This window comes from Nematolebias whitei, chromosome 16 (assembly GCF_014905685.2).
Source record: "Nematolebias whitei isolate Nwh7 chromosome 16, NemWhi1, whole genome shotgun sequence".
NCBI lineage: Eukaryota > Metazoa > Chordata > Actinopteri > Cyprinodontiformes > Rivulidae > Nematolebias > Nematolebias whitei.
The window spans coordinates 18,148,685-18,163,925 of record NC_056513.1 but is presented as its reverse complement, the minus strand read 5'-3'; the positions used below and the strand labels follow the sequence as shown (position 1 = coordinate 18,163,925).

General features: G+C 36.7%; 1 protein-coding gene across 1 annotated transcript in view; it reads left to right on the top strand.

Annotated features, from left to right (window-relative positions):
• LOC119422389 (zeta-sarcoglycan) overlaps window positions 1–15,241 on the top strand; it is a 157,685-nt gene that overhangs the window by 139,922 nt on the left and 2,522 nt on the right. Inside the window, exon 4 of the mRNA XM_037689753.1 lies at window positions 13,748–13,870. Within this exon, the coding sequence (XP_037545681.1) occupies window positions 13,748–13,870 (123 nt within the window). The remainder of the gene's footprint in view (window positions 1–13,747; window positions 13,871–15,241) is intronic.

Sequence of the window (15,241 nt, the reverse complement as noted above, 5' to 3'; positions counted from 1 at the left end):
TATTTCATATGAATGTCACATAATAATGTTCAAACACTCCATGTGATTGCAGGAATGTGACAGAAAGATAAGGAGAGATTGACCAGTTTGTGAAAATCAACCGTGCATGTTTACTTGGCTTACTTAAAATCTTCTTTGTACTCAGGCCTCCATCCTCTATTATCGCCTTCTTGCGTCATATCCTTTCATTGCTAGAAGCCCTTATTTAAAACCTTGAATTAAACTTCAGGACGGCAAACCCATATAACTTTTATTGTGGTCTCAGCACTTTAATGTGCAGTAGTAAAATAGTTACACTGGCACCACTTTAATGTGTTCTATCCATTAACTACAGAATACAAATTGGGAACAATTGGAAACTAATACTAAAATATTATTATGTTTGGGTGGAAAAAAAAACAGGATTTGAAGTTTTAATGAATGACAAAAATAAACACATGCAGTCATCACATGAGGGCCACTTTTAAGATGTGAGTGTATGTTTTACAGGCCAATAACAATGGTTTGGTCTTTAAGTTGTTGTCCAAGTGAATATCATTTAAAGGGTTCTTGTTATTATGCTACATTTCATTCTAACCATTCTTGACGTGTTGTTTTGCATTTTTTGTATGTGTGTGTTGGCCTTACAATATGATCATTATCAAGCTTCCTTTTATATTTCCATTTACTATGCCCACTTAATTCTGCTCAGGGTCACAAGAGAGCTGGTGTTGATCTCCAGCCATCAGCAGAAAAGAGGGGAGACAGAAACACAAAACCATGCACACACTAACTCAAACCTACAATTAAGCTAGCATACATGAAATGTACACAATTGCTGTTACATTAGTGAAACAAAACAAGAGTGTATGCTACTGCACATATTAACCCTGATGAAGACCATGGTTCGTCACAACATAAAAAAAAACAACTAATATACAACTAAATTAAAATGGTGCACCTAAGGCATCAAAAAGACCTAGCATTTTTTTTAAATGTTTTGTTTTCAAAATGTTAACTTTTATTTATTTTTTCTTCAGAACTGATCTATAGGAAAAGACAAGTCACATAGAAGTGACATAAATAAATTGATTTGAAGTTTATTAGTGTTGGTATTTGTTGTTGTTCATTGAGAACAAAGGTCAAATGTCATGTAGTTAAAAAAAGTGGCATGCATATCCCACTCATACGTGTGCACACAATAACATTGTCTACATTTCATCATAGCAGTCAATGACATTTTGACCGAAGTGTTATTTCAATAAAACTGTTTATTGTGCATATTTGTGCAAAAGTACTTTAAAGGACAAATGAGGGATGGGGCGCAGAAGTTAGAGAAGGTGAGTTTGTGATCATGAGGTTACAGGTTTGAACCCCCAGAATGGTCCCCCCAAAGAAACTAGGTGGGAAAGGTGAACTGTCTACATCTGCCTCCACTCTCATTTGCCCAACTGTGTGTCCTTGAGCAAGGTCAGTAACCCCCCAGCTGCTTTCCGGGCGTTTTAGATGACGGTCCTCTACACCACATGCTTAATTCAATAAAATTCAATTCAGTTTATTTATATTGCACCAAGTCAGAACAGACGTCATCTCAGGTCAAGGCACTGAACAGAAACATCCACATAAAATGTGATTTGCGTAAAGCACGCAGCATCATTAAGGACCACACCCACCCAGCAAAAGGACTTTTCCATCTACTACCCTCAGGCAGACAATACGGGATCCTCCCATCGCACACGAAAAGACTCAAAGACAGCTATAAACTGTCAGATTACTGAACTCCTAATAATACTGAACAATTATCAATAACAGTGCGCTAAGCCACATCTGTCACACCTAATATGTGTATTGCTGCTGCACTATGTGGCTGTGTCATGTACAGTATGTACGTCATATCTCATGCCCTATATGCCTATATGATGTATGTCACATATGCCATACATCATGTATGTCACTACCTTATCATGATTCAATTAATCTTTATGTTGCTACCTGTGTAATAACATGTCACACAACATGTGTAGTGTATGTCAGTTATGTACTATATATCATGTGTATTTAAGCTTAGATTACAGCCCCCAGAAACCATCTTAGCACCAGCAAACTGGTTGGTCCACTTAAGGAGTTTATTGCTTGGTGGGGAAACAGTTTACTGGAACTCCTCTGACTGATGAAGCCCTCTGGATAGAGGGTGAAACATCTCTATACAAAAAAAACTGTCCAGATGAACCAACAGAGAATTATTGGATTTGGTACCTGGATGATTGAGCATGAACTTTGTTGCTTACATTACTACCTGTGAAATACTTATTCACACAAATTCATCCTACTTGTACTTATATTCTACCATGTTGTTGTTTACTATATTTCTCTTGGACCTTGTAAATATTATATTTCTTTTTCACTTTTTTGGTACTTTATTTTTTACCCTTATTGCATGCTTTACTATTTCTTGTTTGTTGTTGGGTTTTTTTAGCGAGTTGAATCGATTCTTCTCATCCTGAACATTTCATTGCACTGTTGACCTGGTGTTAAGCTAATTATGACACATAAACAACATAACATACATTATAAATGCCAATTAGTAAAGTTATCTATATAAGGAAGGACAGAAGCTCAGCACCATCTGAGCACCATCAAACTGGTTGATCCACTATAGGTGCTATTTGTAAGACTGAGTTTATTGTGGCTCCTCGGACTGATGAAGTAATTTGGATGAAAGACGAAACGTTTCAACAAAAAGAAACCATCCAGAGGACATGACTTAATTTTGTTGGATAAACAAACAATATTTCACACAAGCTCAAATTTAACATAGTGTTGGTGTTACAAACTACTAAAACCACATCCTGACATCATAAACACGTGTGTGACACCTACAGGGCACGCTAAAATCACATGTTCTAAAATAACTCAGAACCTCAGTCGCAGGCTGCACCGTGCGGCTTCCTTGTTTTCAAACCCTTTTACCCTCATGCACTTTGCCTCATCAGTGAGGTATTCTCAAAGCATTATTATTGCTGAAGGATCCTGCTGAGGAAAGCACTTGTGACAACAGAGGAAATACTGAAAGGAAGTGATTATTTAAATCAGTGCATCAATTATTAAGTCTACCTAACAAGGAGTCCTGCTGTTATTGGTGGTAGATTTGTTTGAGTGTGATCAGCGAGAAAGGCATTTGCAGGAAGCAATTAATTGTCAATAGGCTATTCATTTAAACATGATTAACATTTTCCACCTGCAGGTCACTATTAAGGTGACAAAGAAGCTAGCGTAATCATCACTTGACAAGCCTCTCTTCAGGTTTTCAGAAATCATATTTTCAGTTCATGTTTTTAATGAGTGAAACCTGAGGTCTTTGAGGAAAGACCCAACAAGGTTTGTGCAGAATTTCAAGCTTTTTGCTCTTTATTTCTGTTTCAAACACAATTAAATCTAAACTCTAAAAAAATAGTTCTTTAGCAGAATATTTTAAGTCAAGCACATTGACTAGCGTATTTTATTTTGCTTCAGCACCTTACTATTTCATATGCATGAAGAAAATTAACTTTGTTTCCCACTAGGTATCACACTGTCGTCTGTCAGTTCTCCAAGCAATCACTTAAAACAAATAACCGCTGGCAACTTTTTCTAAATGTTGTTGCTGTTTGCACATGGCACATTGACTTTAAATTACTTTGTGTTTACTACTCTTTTTTTCCCCCTTGCATGTTAACTTTGCTCAGTATTCTTATATAACCACTCAGTACAGCTCTATTAGAAAATGGAAGGTGAGTCATAATAATCAAAACCTTATATGCTTAACAAATTATGCATTGCAACTTTTGAATATTTTTAAATATTAGTTGTGTGAATTTTTATGACGCATTCACACTATTATGATCCATTTTTCTTCTGTATGTTTTTAGGGTATATTCCACGTTCCACATTTTTTGTGCTATTTCAACAAATCATATATCAAAAAATTCAGCCTTTTCAGGAGAAGGGTGTTATGACATTTAGTATTGGTGCAACTTTAGCTTTTTGAAATATTTCACCTTTTCGGCCACTTTTTTTTTTCTCATATGAAATGAATTGAGTTAATTTTACCTCCTTCAAATATTTAGATCTATTTACAACCTTTTCTTTTCACAGTTTGTTCTGGTTCAGCTTCTTTCAGCTTCCTTGTGCATATTTAAACATTTTTCAGCTGTTTCTTTCAGCTGTTTTTCCAGTTGTTTCATAATCCTTATAGATTATTTCTAACTACATGTTTCTGCTTCTTCTAACTTTTCTCTGCTAATGTCAGCTTATTTATGCAAGTTTAAACTTTTACTGGTATTTCAGCTACTATTTAGCATTTTTTACACTATGTTTTGCTTTTTCGGCTAATTCCACATTTTTTGCACTCATTTCAACTTTTTTCAGCCTAATTCAACAAAAACTCTCTCCACTTCCTTCTGGTAATTTAAGCTTCTCTCTATTTATTTTTAAAAAAAATTTTTTGGGGGGGGGCTACTTTTCAGCATTTTATTTATTTTTTGCTATGCTAGTTTCTGCCTTTATTTCTCAGATAATTTCCACTTTTTTATGATAATTTCTGCTTCTTTCAGCAAACATTAGTTCTGCTTTCTTCTGCTAATTTAAGCTTGTTCTACATTTTCAGCTACTTTTTTATTTTTTGCCTTAGCATTTTCAGCTAATTTCAGCTGTTTTCAGATAAATTCAAGTTTTTTTTTTTCCTGGTAATTTCTGTAACTAGCCTTATTATCTTTTTTCTGTTAATTTCAGCTTATTTTCTGCCCTTTTTTTTTTTTTTTTTTTGCTATTTCAGCTACTTTTTAGCTGTTTTGTGTTAAATTTAGCTTTTTCAGTTAATTTCACATGTTTTTAGCGCATTTCAGCTTCTTCCATTCTCTGGTATTTAAGCTTCTTTCTGCCTTTTCAGCTACTTTTCAGCTTTTTTTGTTGTTTTTGTTGTTGCTATTTTCAGCCTTTTTAATCTTATTTCCTCTTTTTTTTGGCCATTTCTGCTTATGTAAATCTAAATTAGCAAATATGTGTTCTTTCTGCTTTCTTCTGCTAACTTAGGCTTTTTTTTTTTCAATTTCAATTTCAGTTACATTTGAGCATTTTTTTTTAGCTAATTTCAGCTGTTTTTCATCAAGTTCTTCGGCAATAAGCATTCACACTGCATTTGTGCAGGAAATCCAATTTCTCTAGTATTGCCTAACTTTGTTCGTGGTTATACAGCTTTTATGTCTGTCATTTCCAGCTTTGACTGGACTGGAGTTTACTGAGGGCATTTAGGTGAAACTTACATTTAAGCCAGTCAAATCTCTGCAAACACAGGATATTTCAACTGTCAAGAAAGTCCCCTTTCCCCGCAGCTGTCAGCTGCCTATTCAGTGCATGCCACTTCGGATCAATCATAAGACTTGCTTCACATCTCATCTGATCCATCATTTTCAAACAACTTCTTTTCACCAACATCACTAGTGATTGAACTGTACTTGCAGTGTTCTGCAGGGCATGTGGCTACAACACTGAATATGATTCCTTTTCATGTTTTATTTTTATTACTGAAGGAAATGTTTGATATTAGTCAGTACCTATTGTCAGTTGTCAGCTTAAATAACTTAAAAACTATATTTAAACACTTTAGATCAGAAGTTTTCAAGCACTTTCATGTTTTCCACATTTTGTATGCTTTAGATGTAATTTTTCTTATAATTAATCCACAATATCTCATGTTGACAGATGATTTACTTTAAACTAAGAAAAGCTGATTGTTCAGAAAAAAAGTTGTACTTTAACAGCATTTAGCATTAAAAAGACACGTCTATTTGTGAATACGCTCACATGTTTGGCGCAACTCTCCTTTGAAATGTTCTCCCTTTCTTCTTGATAGACATGTTTAAACTGAAATGGTGTGTGGGAGGTGTTGATGTTCAGCTATTTTGGTAATTTCTCAACAGGTATCCTTGGTGTCAAGTCTAAAGCCTGGTAAATGCATGAAAATATGTAAGCAATAAGCTTCTTTTAGCTTCATTCATAGGGTCTTGCATCCAGTGCTGTAATGTAAGGAAGTTGAAATACTTTGTTACTGTACTTAAGTAGAATTTTGACACATTTTTACTTCATTATTTACATTTCTAGAGACTTTCACTTTTTCTACACTACATTTCTTCAATAAAATGTGTGGGGGGATAGTTTACTGGAACTCCTCAGACTGATGAAGCTCTTCGGATAGCAGGTGAAACGTCTCTATAAAAAAGAAACTGTCCAGATGACCTGACTGAGATTTATTGGATTTGATACCTGGATGATTGAGCATGAAGTTTGTTGAACAAAATGTGTACTTTTACTCCGATACATCTCTCTTAACCATCTTCGTTACTCATTCCTACAATATAAAATTAGAAGGTTACAATAGGTCTTGGTTGACTCACAGTGCAGGTAGCTGCTAAAAAGGAGAGGTTTGGTGTTCTCCAGGACATTAACCGCTTTAGAGCAGCAAGGTATGAAGTTGATGGGCCACTAGTCTTCCCATTAAAGAACACGGAGACAGATATCCAGTTTAGGGTGATTTATTTGCTGTGTTTCTTTTGGTATTTACACACAGCAGGAAACCATCCATCCATTATCTTTACCCGTTTATTCCATTTTGGGTCACGGGGGTCGCCGGTGCTCATGTCCAGCAATCACTGTGCAAGGGGCGGGGTACACCCTGGACGGGTCGCAAGTCCATCAAAGGCCACATAGAGACAAACGAGATTAACAACCATTCAGTTTCTCATGCACACCTAGGGACAATTTTAGAGTTACCAATCAGCCTAACATGCATGTTTTTGGTCTGTGGGAGGAAACCGGAGCACCCGGAGAAAACCGACGCATGCATGGAGAGAACATGCAAACTCCATCCAGAAAGGCCCCTGGACCGGGGTTTGAACCAAGAACCTGCTCGCTGAGAGGCAGCAGCTCTACCAGTTGCGCCACCGTGCTGCCCAGCAGTAAACCAGTAAAGAGCAAACAAGCTTGAACAACAAGGCTCCGTCCGTGTCGGGAGATAAAAGAAAAGAAAAAAAAACTCCAAGTGAGCTCTGCACTTTACACAGAGCGGTGAATTCACTAGCGTTGGAACAGCCACGGTGCATCCAAGAGCATATGAACTATTATATTCTGAAAGAAACAAGCCAGAACCTAACTCAGTAAACAAGCCAACTACACAACAATGTGGACTTTCTAACCGCTTTGTGAATAAAAGTTAGTAAATGTCGAATGAATATACGTCATTAAAATCAGACTTTTTAAAGAGCAATCTTTCACTGATCAGTTCAAACTATCTAAGTTTTTGTCATTGGATATTGCACCCAATAAATGTTGTTTTGGAAATTCTCACCATTCACTTTACTCTTACTTTAAGTAGATTTTATATGAGAAATTAACTTTTGACGCTTAAGTACATTAAATGTCAGATGCTTTAAGACTTTTACTCAAGTAATAATTTTTAAAGGAGAATTTAACTTTTACTAAAGTAATTTTATGGTACGATACTTGTACTTTCACTGAAGTATCATTTTGAGGTACTTTATACAACACTGCTTGCATCACAGTCAGAAGAAATATGGTTTACATGGAGGAGAGAGCCACCACCATAAAGATTTTATTGTATCTTAAACCATTGTGATCCGTCATTTTGTTAAGCTTTAATCTACAGCTTGTCAAGGGATCTCTTTCATATTTCTCATTTTTGCAGAGTGTGCACACTCACACTAAAATGACAAAACCATTCCTTATAATATTTTTTTTAAAGAAAATAAGAAAATCTCAATTTAACCTCTAACAAGAGATATTGACTACTGGATGATTACCTCTCTCCTATCCTTAATTGTCCCTGTTCAACAAATAGTTTTGTTTGTTTGTTTGTATGTTTTTATTTGCACAAGGTGATATTTATTTTAAAAATTCTCAGTAGGCTGTTCTGTTCTTTTAAGGCAAGATTTTTGTACAAAAACACTTTTTTTTTTATTATTTACCTGATATGATTTGGCCACCAACTGTTAGTGGTGTTGAGTATTTTAGAAAAATGAAAGCTAATGTTTTAGGTTGTACTGTCTCTATCACACTTTGTGGGTCTACATTTTGTTCCCCGTTGGACAAGGGGAGATTTGAAATACCCTCTGTTCATCTGTGCATTTTGTGAGCATTATAACTTAAAAATAGGTAAGGTTACAGCTTCCATTTTGATATTTGGCTACATAGGCATGAAAAAGTTACCTTTTGAAAATTGGGTTGCCATGTCAAAACCCAAGATGGCTGCTGCCATACATTTCTGTCTGTGTTGTGAGAATAATAACTAGAAACATAAGTGAGGTACTGACTTCCATCTGGGTGTGTGACTACATCTAGGCGTAAGAATTTACATTCTCTCTTTTGCTCTTGATGAAAACGGTCGCTCTTACCCTCTCTCCGTCCTTCCTGCATTTTTGCTTTCTTGTCCTGTCAACCTCAGAACCTCTCTTTGCACATCGTCCGATCTGGAAATTATTATGGATTTGGTCAGCTGGTCCCTCAGTGCAATTGATTAATAAAATTCCCCCAGACGACAGGGTGCTGGAGAGCCCTCATGCCCTGAACAGACCCACGCAGCTGGGTATGTCATTGATTCCTGAAGAGAGTGAAAGATGATGTGCCTGTTCGTGGAGGACGTAAAAGATGTGTACATTATTGGATTTATGATAACAGGGTTTCTGCTTTATGGAATTGGCAAATACCCAGGATATTGACAAATTAGAACAACGTTGGCAGCAGTTTTGGCCATGGTAAAGCTGCCAGCTTTATGTGAAGGATTAATTTGTTCCTTGTTCTCTCAGACTCATGCTTAACGAGCTCAACTGCAAACTGGACGCGATTTCTGAAAATCGTAGGCCACTTGCGGCTCTTGGAACTCGCTAGCATGAAGGATTTGATCTCGGAGAAAGCTAATTAAGCACGGACCAGGCAGAATGTCTTCTAGATCTGGCTGTTTGGATTTGCCATTGAGTGCAACAGCAGAACTTGAAGGTAGACAGAAAAACAGTCTGGCGGCCCAAACAATTGTTGTTTATCTGAATTTGGCCTCCCCGCTGGCCTTGGACAGATCTAATTATCTCAAATTGCTCCTGGAGTATACGTAAACAAGAAGCTTCTGCCTTGGTTGGTCCCTCCACTCACCAGTATCCATCACGCTGTGTTGTCTTGGACAAGCAAAAAAAAAAAAAACACAACAACAACTAAACACTCTTTTATGCAATCAGTTAATAAAGGTGTCATCACTTTGGAAAGCACTCAACTCAAAAACTACAAATTCTCACTATTCAAATCCTTCAATGAGGGGTGACATCAGTGCACTGCTCGTTTCTTATGCTATTATGCTATTGACTTAATACACACGTGAGACCTTAGAGCGATGGGTAACACCCAAAATATAACATTTTTAAGCAATGAATAAAGACAAAAGCTTGTTTTTGTAATAACAGAAAAAAATCTGAAGACAGGTTTATTGTAGGAATAAGAGTAAATTAATGTTTCTCTTTTTTTTTTTTCTTGAACAAGGTTTCATTGTTTTCTTTTATCAGTGAAGTTCCCCATCTTCTGCCATTTCACGGTGCTTTATACACTCTTACTCAGCAGATAAAAGATGACTTCCTTTGTGAATAAAACACAAATCATGGTAAACATGCTGACCGTGACACCTGCAACCACGTTGGAAATCTGCACTACAAGCTCCATTATTGAACAAGAGCTGAACAGTGAAAAGGTGGTAATCAAACGTCAGAGGAAGCATCTAACGCAGCATATGTCTAATTTAAAACCAGCAACAATTTCTTATCTTTCTCAAACCTTTGCCAGAGTTGTTCCTTCTTCGATTCCAGTTGTGGAAATCTTCTCCCACTTCAGTTGTCAAACTGCACTCTGTGGACTTACACTGTGCATACAGTATATTTCTAACACACACACACACACACACACACTCAGCTCAAGTTTTAGATAGATCAAATCTTAATTACTTGTTTCACAGAGTCAAGAGGAGTGAGGGTTTCAAGGAGATGGAGTTGGACAAGAAACAGAGGGAGCGAGAGATGAAAAAGAGCCTCATCGCAGACTGATAGCTGCTAATAAAGTTTGATTATGAATGACAAGGCACTTTGGCTTTCTAACTGACACTTTTAATAGCTTGAGAGCCCAGATGGTAGAAAGGAGAGGGCAATCTTTTTTCTTTTAGTTCAGTAGGGATAGTATAACAGAAATCACTCTCTAATTTAGGGGGGAAATGAAAGCAAGAAGAAATTTCGTTCAAACTCCAGTCATCACCTCTGAGGTGGTTAATTCATTATCATTGCTAGGATCATCATCTCTGACACCACACTGATAACACTTTATTTAAATCATGATCGGCGGTGAATCTGAGACGTCATAGCAAAATATGTAGTGTTGGTTTTTCAGCGTTGATAAATTTGAGTTGATTGGTGTTGATTTGTACGACGGAGTTTTAGGGCCACGCTAAAAAAAATAAAATAAAAATTACATTGCCACGCTAAGGGAAAAAATTTAAAGCCATACAATTACATGAATAAAGTCATAGTAATGCAATGATAAAGTTGAATAAAGTCTTACTATTACAAGAATAAAGTCTAAAGAATAAATACTTTTTTGTTTAACAGCTGTCGTTATTTTTTTTTTTTCCACGAGTCGGATTCACAATGCGACCTGTCAATCAATCCAGAAAATAATACTTATTATAAACTGCATTTATTTTCATTGTGACTATTATCTCCTGCCTTTCTGGCTCATACTATATATATATATATATATATATATATATATATATATATATATTAACCAGCTCACAAGTTTAACATCTATGGTGGCAGTCATCTTCGATTTTGACATGGCAACCCAATTTTTGAAAGGAACCTTACGCCTATGTGCATCCACACACCACAGTGGAAGCCAGTACCTCACTTATGTTTTAAGTCATGCTCACACCTTGCACGGCCAGAAGGACAGAGAACTTACAATTTCCCCTTATGGCTCCCTGACGGGGGGGTGGGGTGGGGGGGGGTGGGGATGCACTTTGTCAAAGGTCTGTATTCTTCTCTAAGATTTTATCAAACCCCTTAACATTATTTATATTCTTTCGTTTTTTTTGTCTTTTTTTTCATAAAGCAGGCACATAAAATTAGTGACTAGTTTCCAAATGAGAAAATTCCAAAAGACAAAGACAAATGTGTTTGAGGCACGCAAGCAAGAAGGTCACATCAACACCCAGGAACTGTATGTTAAATTTAGATGAAAATGTCATCACCTGCATTGCACTTCTGGTGGGTTATAACCTGCTGGAACGCTTTTGTTGCAGAGGAATCAGCTGTAAATAGCAGCAGAGTAGCGTGAGTGTGCATCATTATATTGTTGTCAGCTTGAATAGCTTTATCTTCTCTTCTCCAGTCTCTTGACTCCTCGGCTGCATGTGTGTCTGCTCCACTCCACTCTCTACACAGCAGAGCAAATTATGCCTTTTAAACCAATACGAGTGTTCATGTAGATGTTTTAAATGGAATACATCTGCCAAAACAAAGTCATCAAATTCCTTCAGATTCCCAGTTGCAGTCTTTGCTCAGTTCTCTTTAAAACTGCATTTGTTGCCAATGACTGCCTCCCAGTGTGACAACTTTGTCATTTTCTACATTTTAAGAAGTCATTACATCACATCCTAAGATACTGGGGTGGACCACTTTCTAATAAGATGTAACATTTCTTTTGACCAGCCCTATACAAGGAGAGGCAAACAGAGCTGCCAGCTGCAGTGCAGACCTGTAACGAAATCAGACTGACGCTATCGTTTTCAGTAACTCTGTGTGAAATGCTGCAGTTTGTGTTTTATTAAAGCAAAATGTTAGCTGTACCCACTCATACTGCAGCACACTCAGTGAAAATCTGAGTGTTCACCTAAATGTTTCGCTTACATCCACCAGTCAGAGCTGGAGCTCTTGATGCTGAGTCACTGACTCTGTGTTGAATGCCAATTGTTACCTGCCCAATTACAGTTAAAAGCCACATTATAGTGCTTTCTAGTTCTTTTTTGTTCCATTGTCGAAGTGGCTTAACAGTCTATGAGAGGAGCTGATGAAACAGAACACCAAGAGAAAATGGAGACTGCCACGCAAACACAAAAACACATTAATGGACACGGATCTGATGACGAATCTGATGCAGGATTTTGTTCTAGATTTCTTTTCAACTTGCTCTAAAACAGCATCTGTGACGGACTCCGACTAATGTTTATTTATTTATTTATTTTACAAAATTATGCAAAACTGGTGAGTCCAAATAGACTTTTTGAAAGTTTGTCATAACTATATTTTGCATTGGCTTCAATACATCCTTTTAATTAGTTTTTTAAGTCATGAACATGAAGATGATTACGGTACGGAGCCCCAGAGGGGAAATGAGGGAATTTTTTTCATTTTGCGTTCCCACGCAAAAGTTTGTGTGTTCTCTCACCATATTGTAGCGTTACCTTGCAAATAATAGCAACAATGGAACAGACACTAGTATTTTAGGTTCATGGAGTTTTATTTTGAAACCTGCCTTAAATCTAAGGATATCCAGTGTGTGCTACCGCAGTAGTTATTTTTACGTTGGACATTTGGGTGGGAACGCAAAAAACTTTGCGTGGGAATGCAAAATGCAAAAAAATCCCCCATGTCCCCTCTGGGGCTCCGTAGATGATAGCTTTTATCCATCCATCCATCCATTATCTTTACCCGCTTGTTCCATTTTGGGTCACGGGGGTCGCTGGTGCCCATGTCCAGCAATCACTGTGCGAGGGGCGGGGTACACCCTGGACGGGTCGCAAGTCCATCACAGGGCCACATAGAGACAAACGAGACAAACAACCATTCACTCTCCCACTCACACCTAGGGACAATTTAGAGTTACCAATCAGCCTAACATGCATGTTTTTGGTCTGTGGGAGGAAACCGGAGCACCCGGAGGAAACCGGAGCACCCGGAGAAAACCCACGCATGCACGGAGAGAACATGCAAACTCCACCCAGAAAGGCCCCTGGACCAGGGTTTGAACCGAGGACCTGCTCGCTGAGAGGCAGCAGCTCTACCAGTTGTGCCACCGTGCTGCCCTGATAGCTTTTATTGTTTCTTTATTTATTTATTTTACAAAATCCATGTTAGCCAAGAACTGTACAAATTTCAGTGACATGAAACTAATAGATGTTTGTGTTTGTACATTAGCTAATAAAATTTCCCTTTAAGGATTCCCATTTATAAGCCGTCTTTATTAGTATTAATGTGAGTAAATACGTAGCATTTACACAGTATTGTCCATCAGTATGAACTACAAGATTTTCTCATTATTGGATGAGATTAAACAATACTAATATTGGCTGTCTTGAGGACTTTATTAGAGCACAATTTCCTTTTTTTTTTATTTCCTATTAAATAGACATTTAATTTCCACACATTTGCTCTGAGCTCATGTCACAATATGACATTTTATCTGTTTGTTTACATGTGCAGAACATCCAGTTTATGCAGTTGTTTCTGTCGTGCCACAGTTCTGCAAGTCTCAAAGATGCTCTAACTCGGCGTTCAGATCCTTTTTTGTTGTTCATTCTAAACATTCTTGCACCAGTGATTGCGTGAGACATTTTCTCTTCATATGTCATTCACATTATTTTCAGTAAAATAGAACCCGAAAACATTTCATGCATGTTGTGTTGTTTCAGGTTCAGAAATGGTGGAGGCTCAGTGTCAGAGGTTTGAGGTGAGGAGCACAGATGGTGAGAGAGTGCTGTTCTCTGCAGATGAAGAAGAAATCAGCATCGGAACAGAGAAACTTAAAGTTACAGGTAGAGTTGTGACTTTTTTTGTGTTTTTTTCATTATAATACATTCTTGTGTTAGTTTAGGCACAACTGTTAATTTTAACTTTACTACTTTTACAAGAACCGGTGACTTAAACTATTACATACAAAGTACGTTTGTGATTTATTACTGACAATAGCACCAAGAAATACATTAAAAATGTGATTCCATGCATTTTGTTTTAATTACAAATAAAAGGTCAATATTTAGTGTATTAATACATACACACATAATGTACATACTGAACAATATATTAAGGAGAAAAATACATAAAAACGTGGATTACTCTAAAACACAAATTTAACAAAAGACATTATTTATTTTACAAACTAATAAGTAGTGGACTTTATTGTGATTTATTTATGCATTATATTTTTGATGGTTAAAAAAACCAGTGAGCTCATTTACATTTTCATGAAAAATTATTTCAGCCCATCCTTAGTTTTATATAGTTTAGACTTAATATTCTGTAACGACAAAACAAAAAGATTTTTTTTTTTTTTTATGCGTCAATCAAAACACAACCAAAACCACTTTTACTTAGTGAAGCATCTTTAGCAGTCCTACAAGTTTGGTGCAGTTTTGGTGAAACGTTTCTCTTCTTGCTGGCAGAATCAATGAAGCTGGGTGTAAATAAATGTGTAGCTTACGATACATGCAGGATAAACTAAGAATTCACATCTGTTCTCTTCTTTGATTACCCAGCTTATTTTGTAGTATCATATCTTAAAGTTAGATGATTTTTTTTTCTTCTGCCTGTGTGTTTTGTGCTTTGAGATGTAAACCTTCTGCTGCAACTCTAAAGACTGAGAACTCTGGAGAAAGAGTTTTCCTTTTTTTTTTTTCTCTCATGGTCTGAGAGACATCCAGGTGCATTTCCAATGTCCTGGCAAGTTGTCCTGGGCCTTTTTAGAAAAATGTCGTCTGTGTGATCATTCTACCATGAAGGCCTAATGTGTGGAGTGCTGCACCACCTTTTGGCATTCAAGTTCTCTAAAATTAGAAGAAACACTCATTCTCAATAATAACTGCAGTGTTTTTATTTTTTCCTGTTTTTGAGAACAAAAAATAAAATGTCATTAATGGTTCTTGTTCATTTGAATGACATTCCACCTCTAATATGTCTCTGAACAGTATACTGTTGACTTGTATCAAGTGGCAGTATGCCCTAAATATGTTCTGCAAAAAACTGCCTGGATTAACAAGGTCTTGTAAAAGAAAAATAATTAAAGATCTAAATGGGACATGTTAAAAAAAAAAAAAAAAAATCATACAACTTAAAAAAACATTGTGTCCTTATGAACACCAGCTTTGAATGTTTTCAGCCATTAAATAGCCGTTATTAGTTGTTATCAT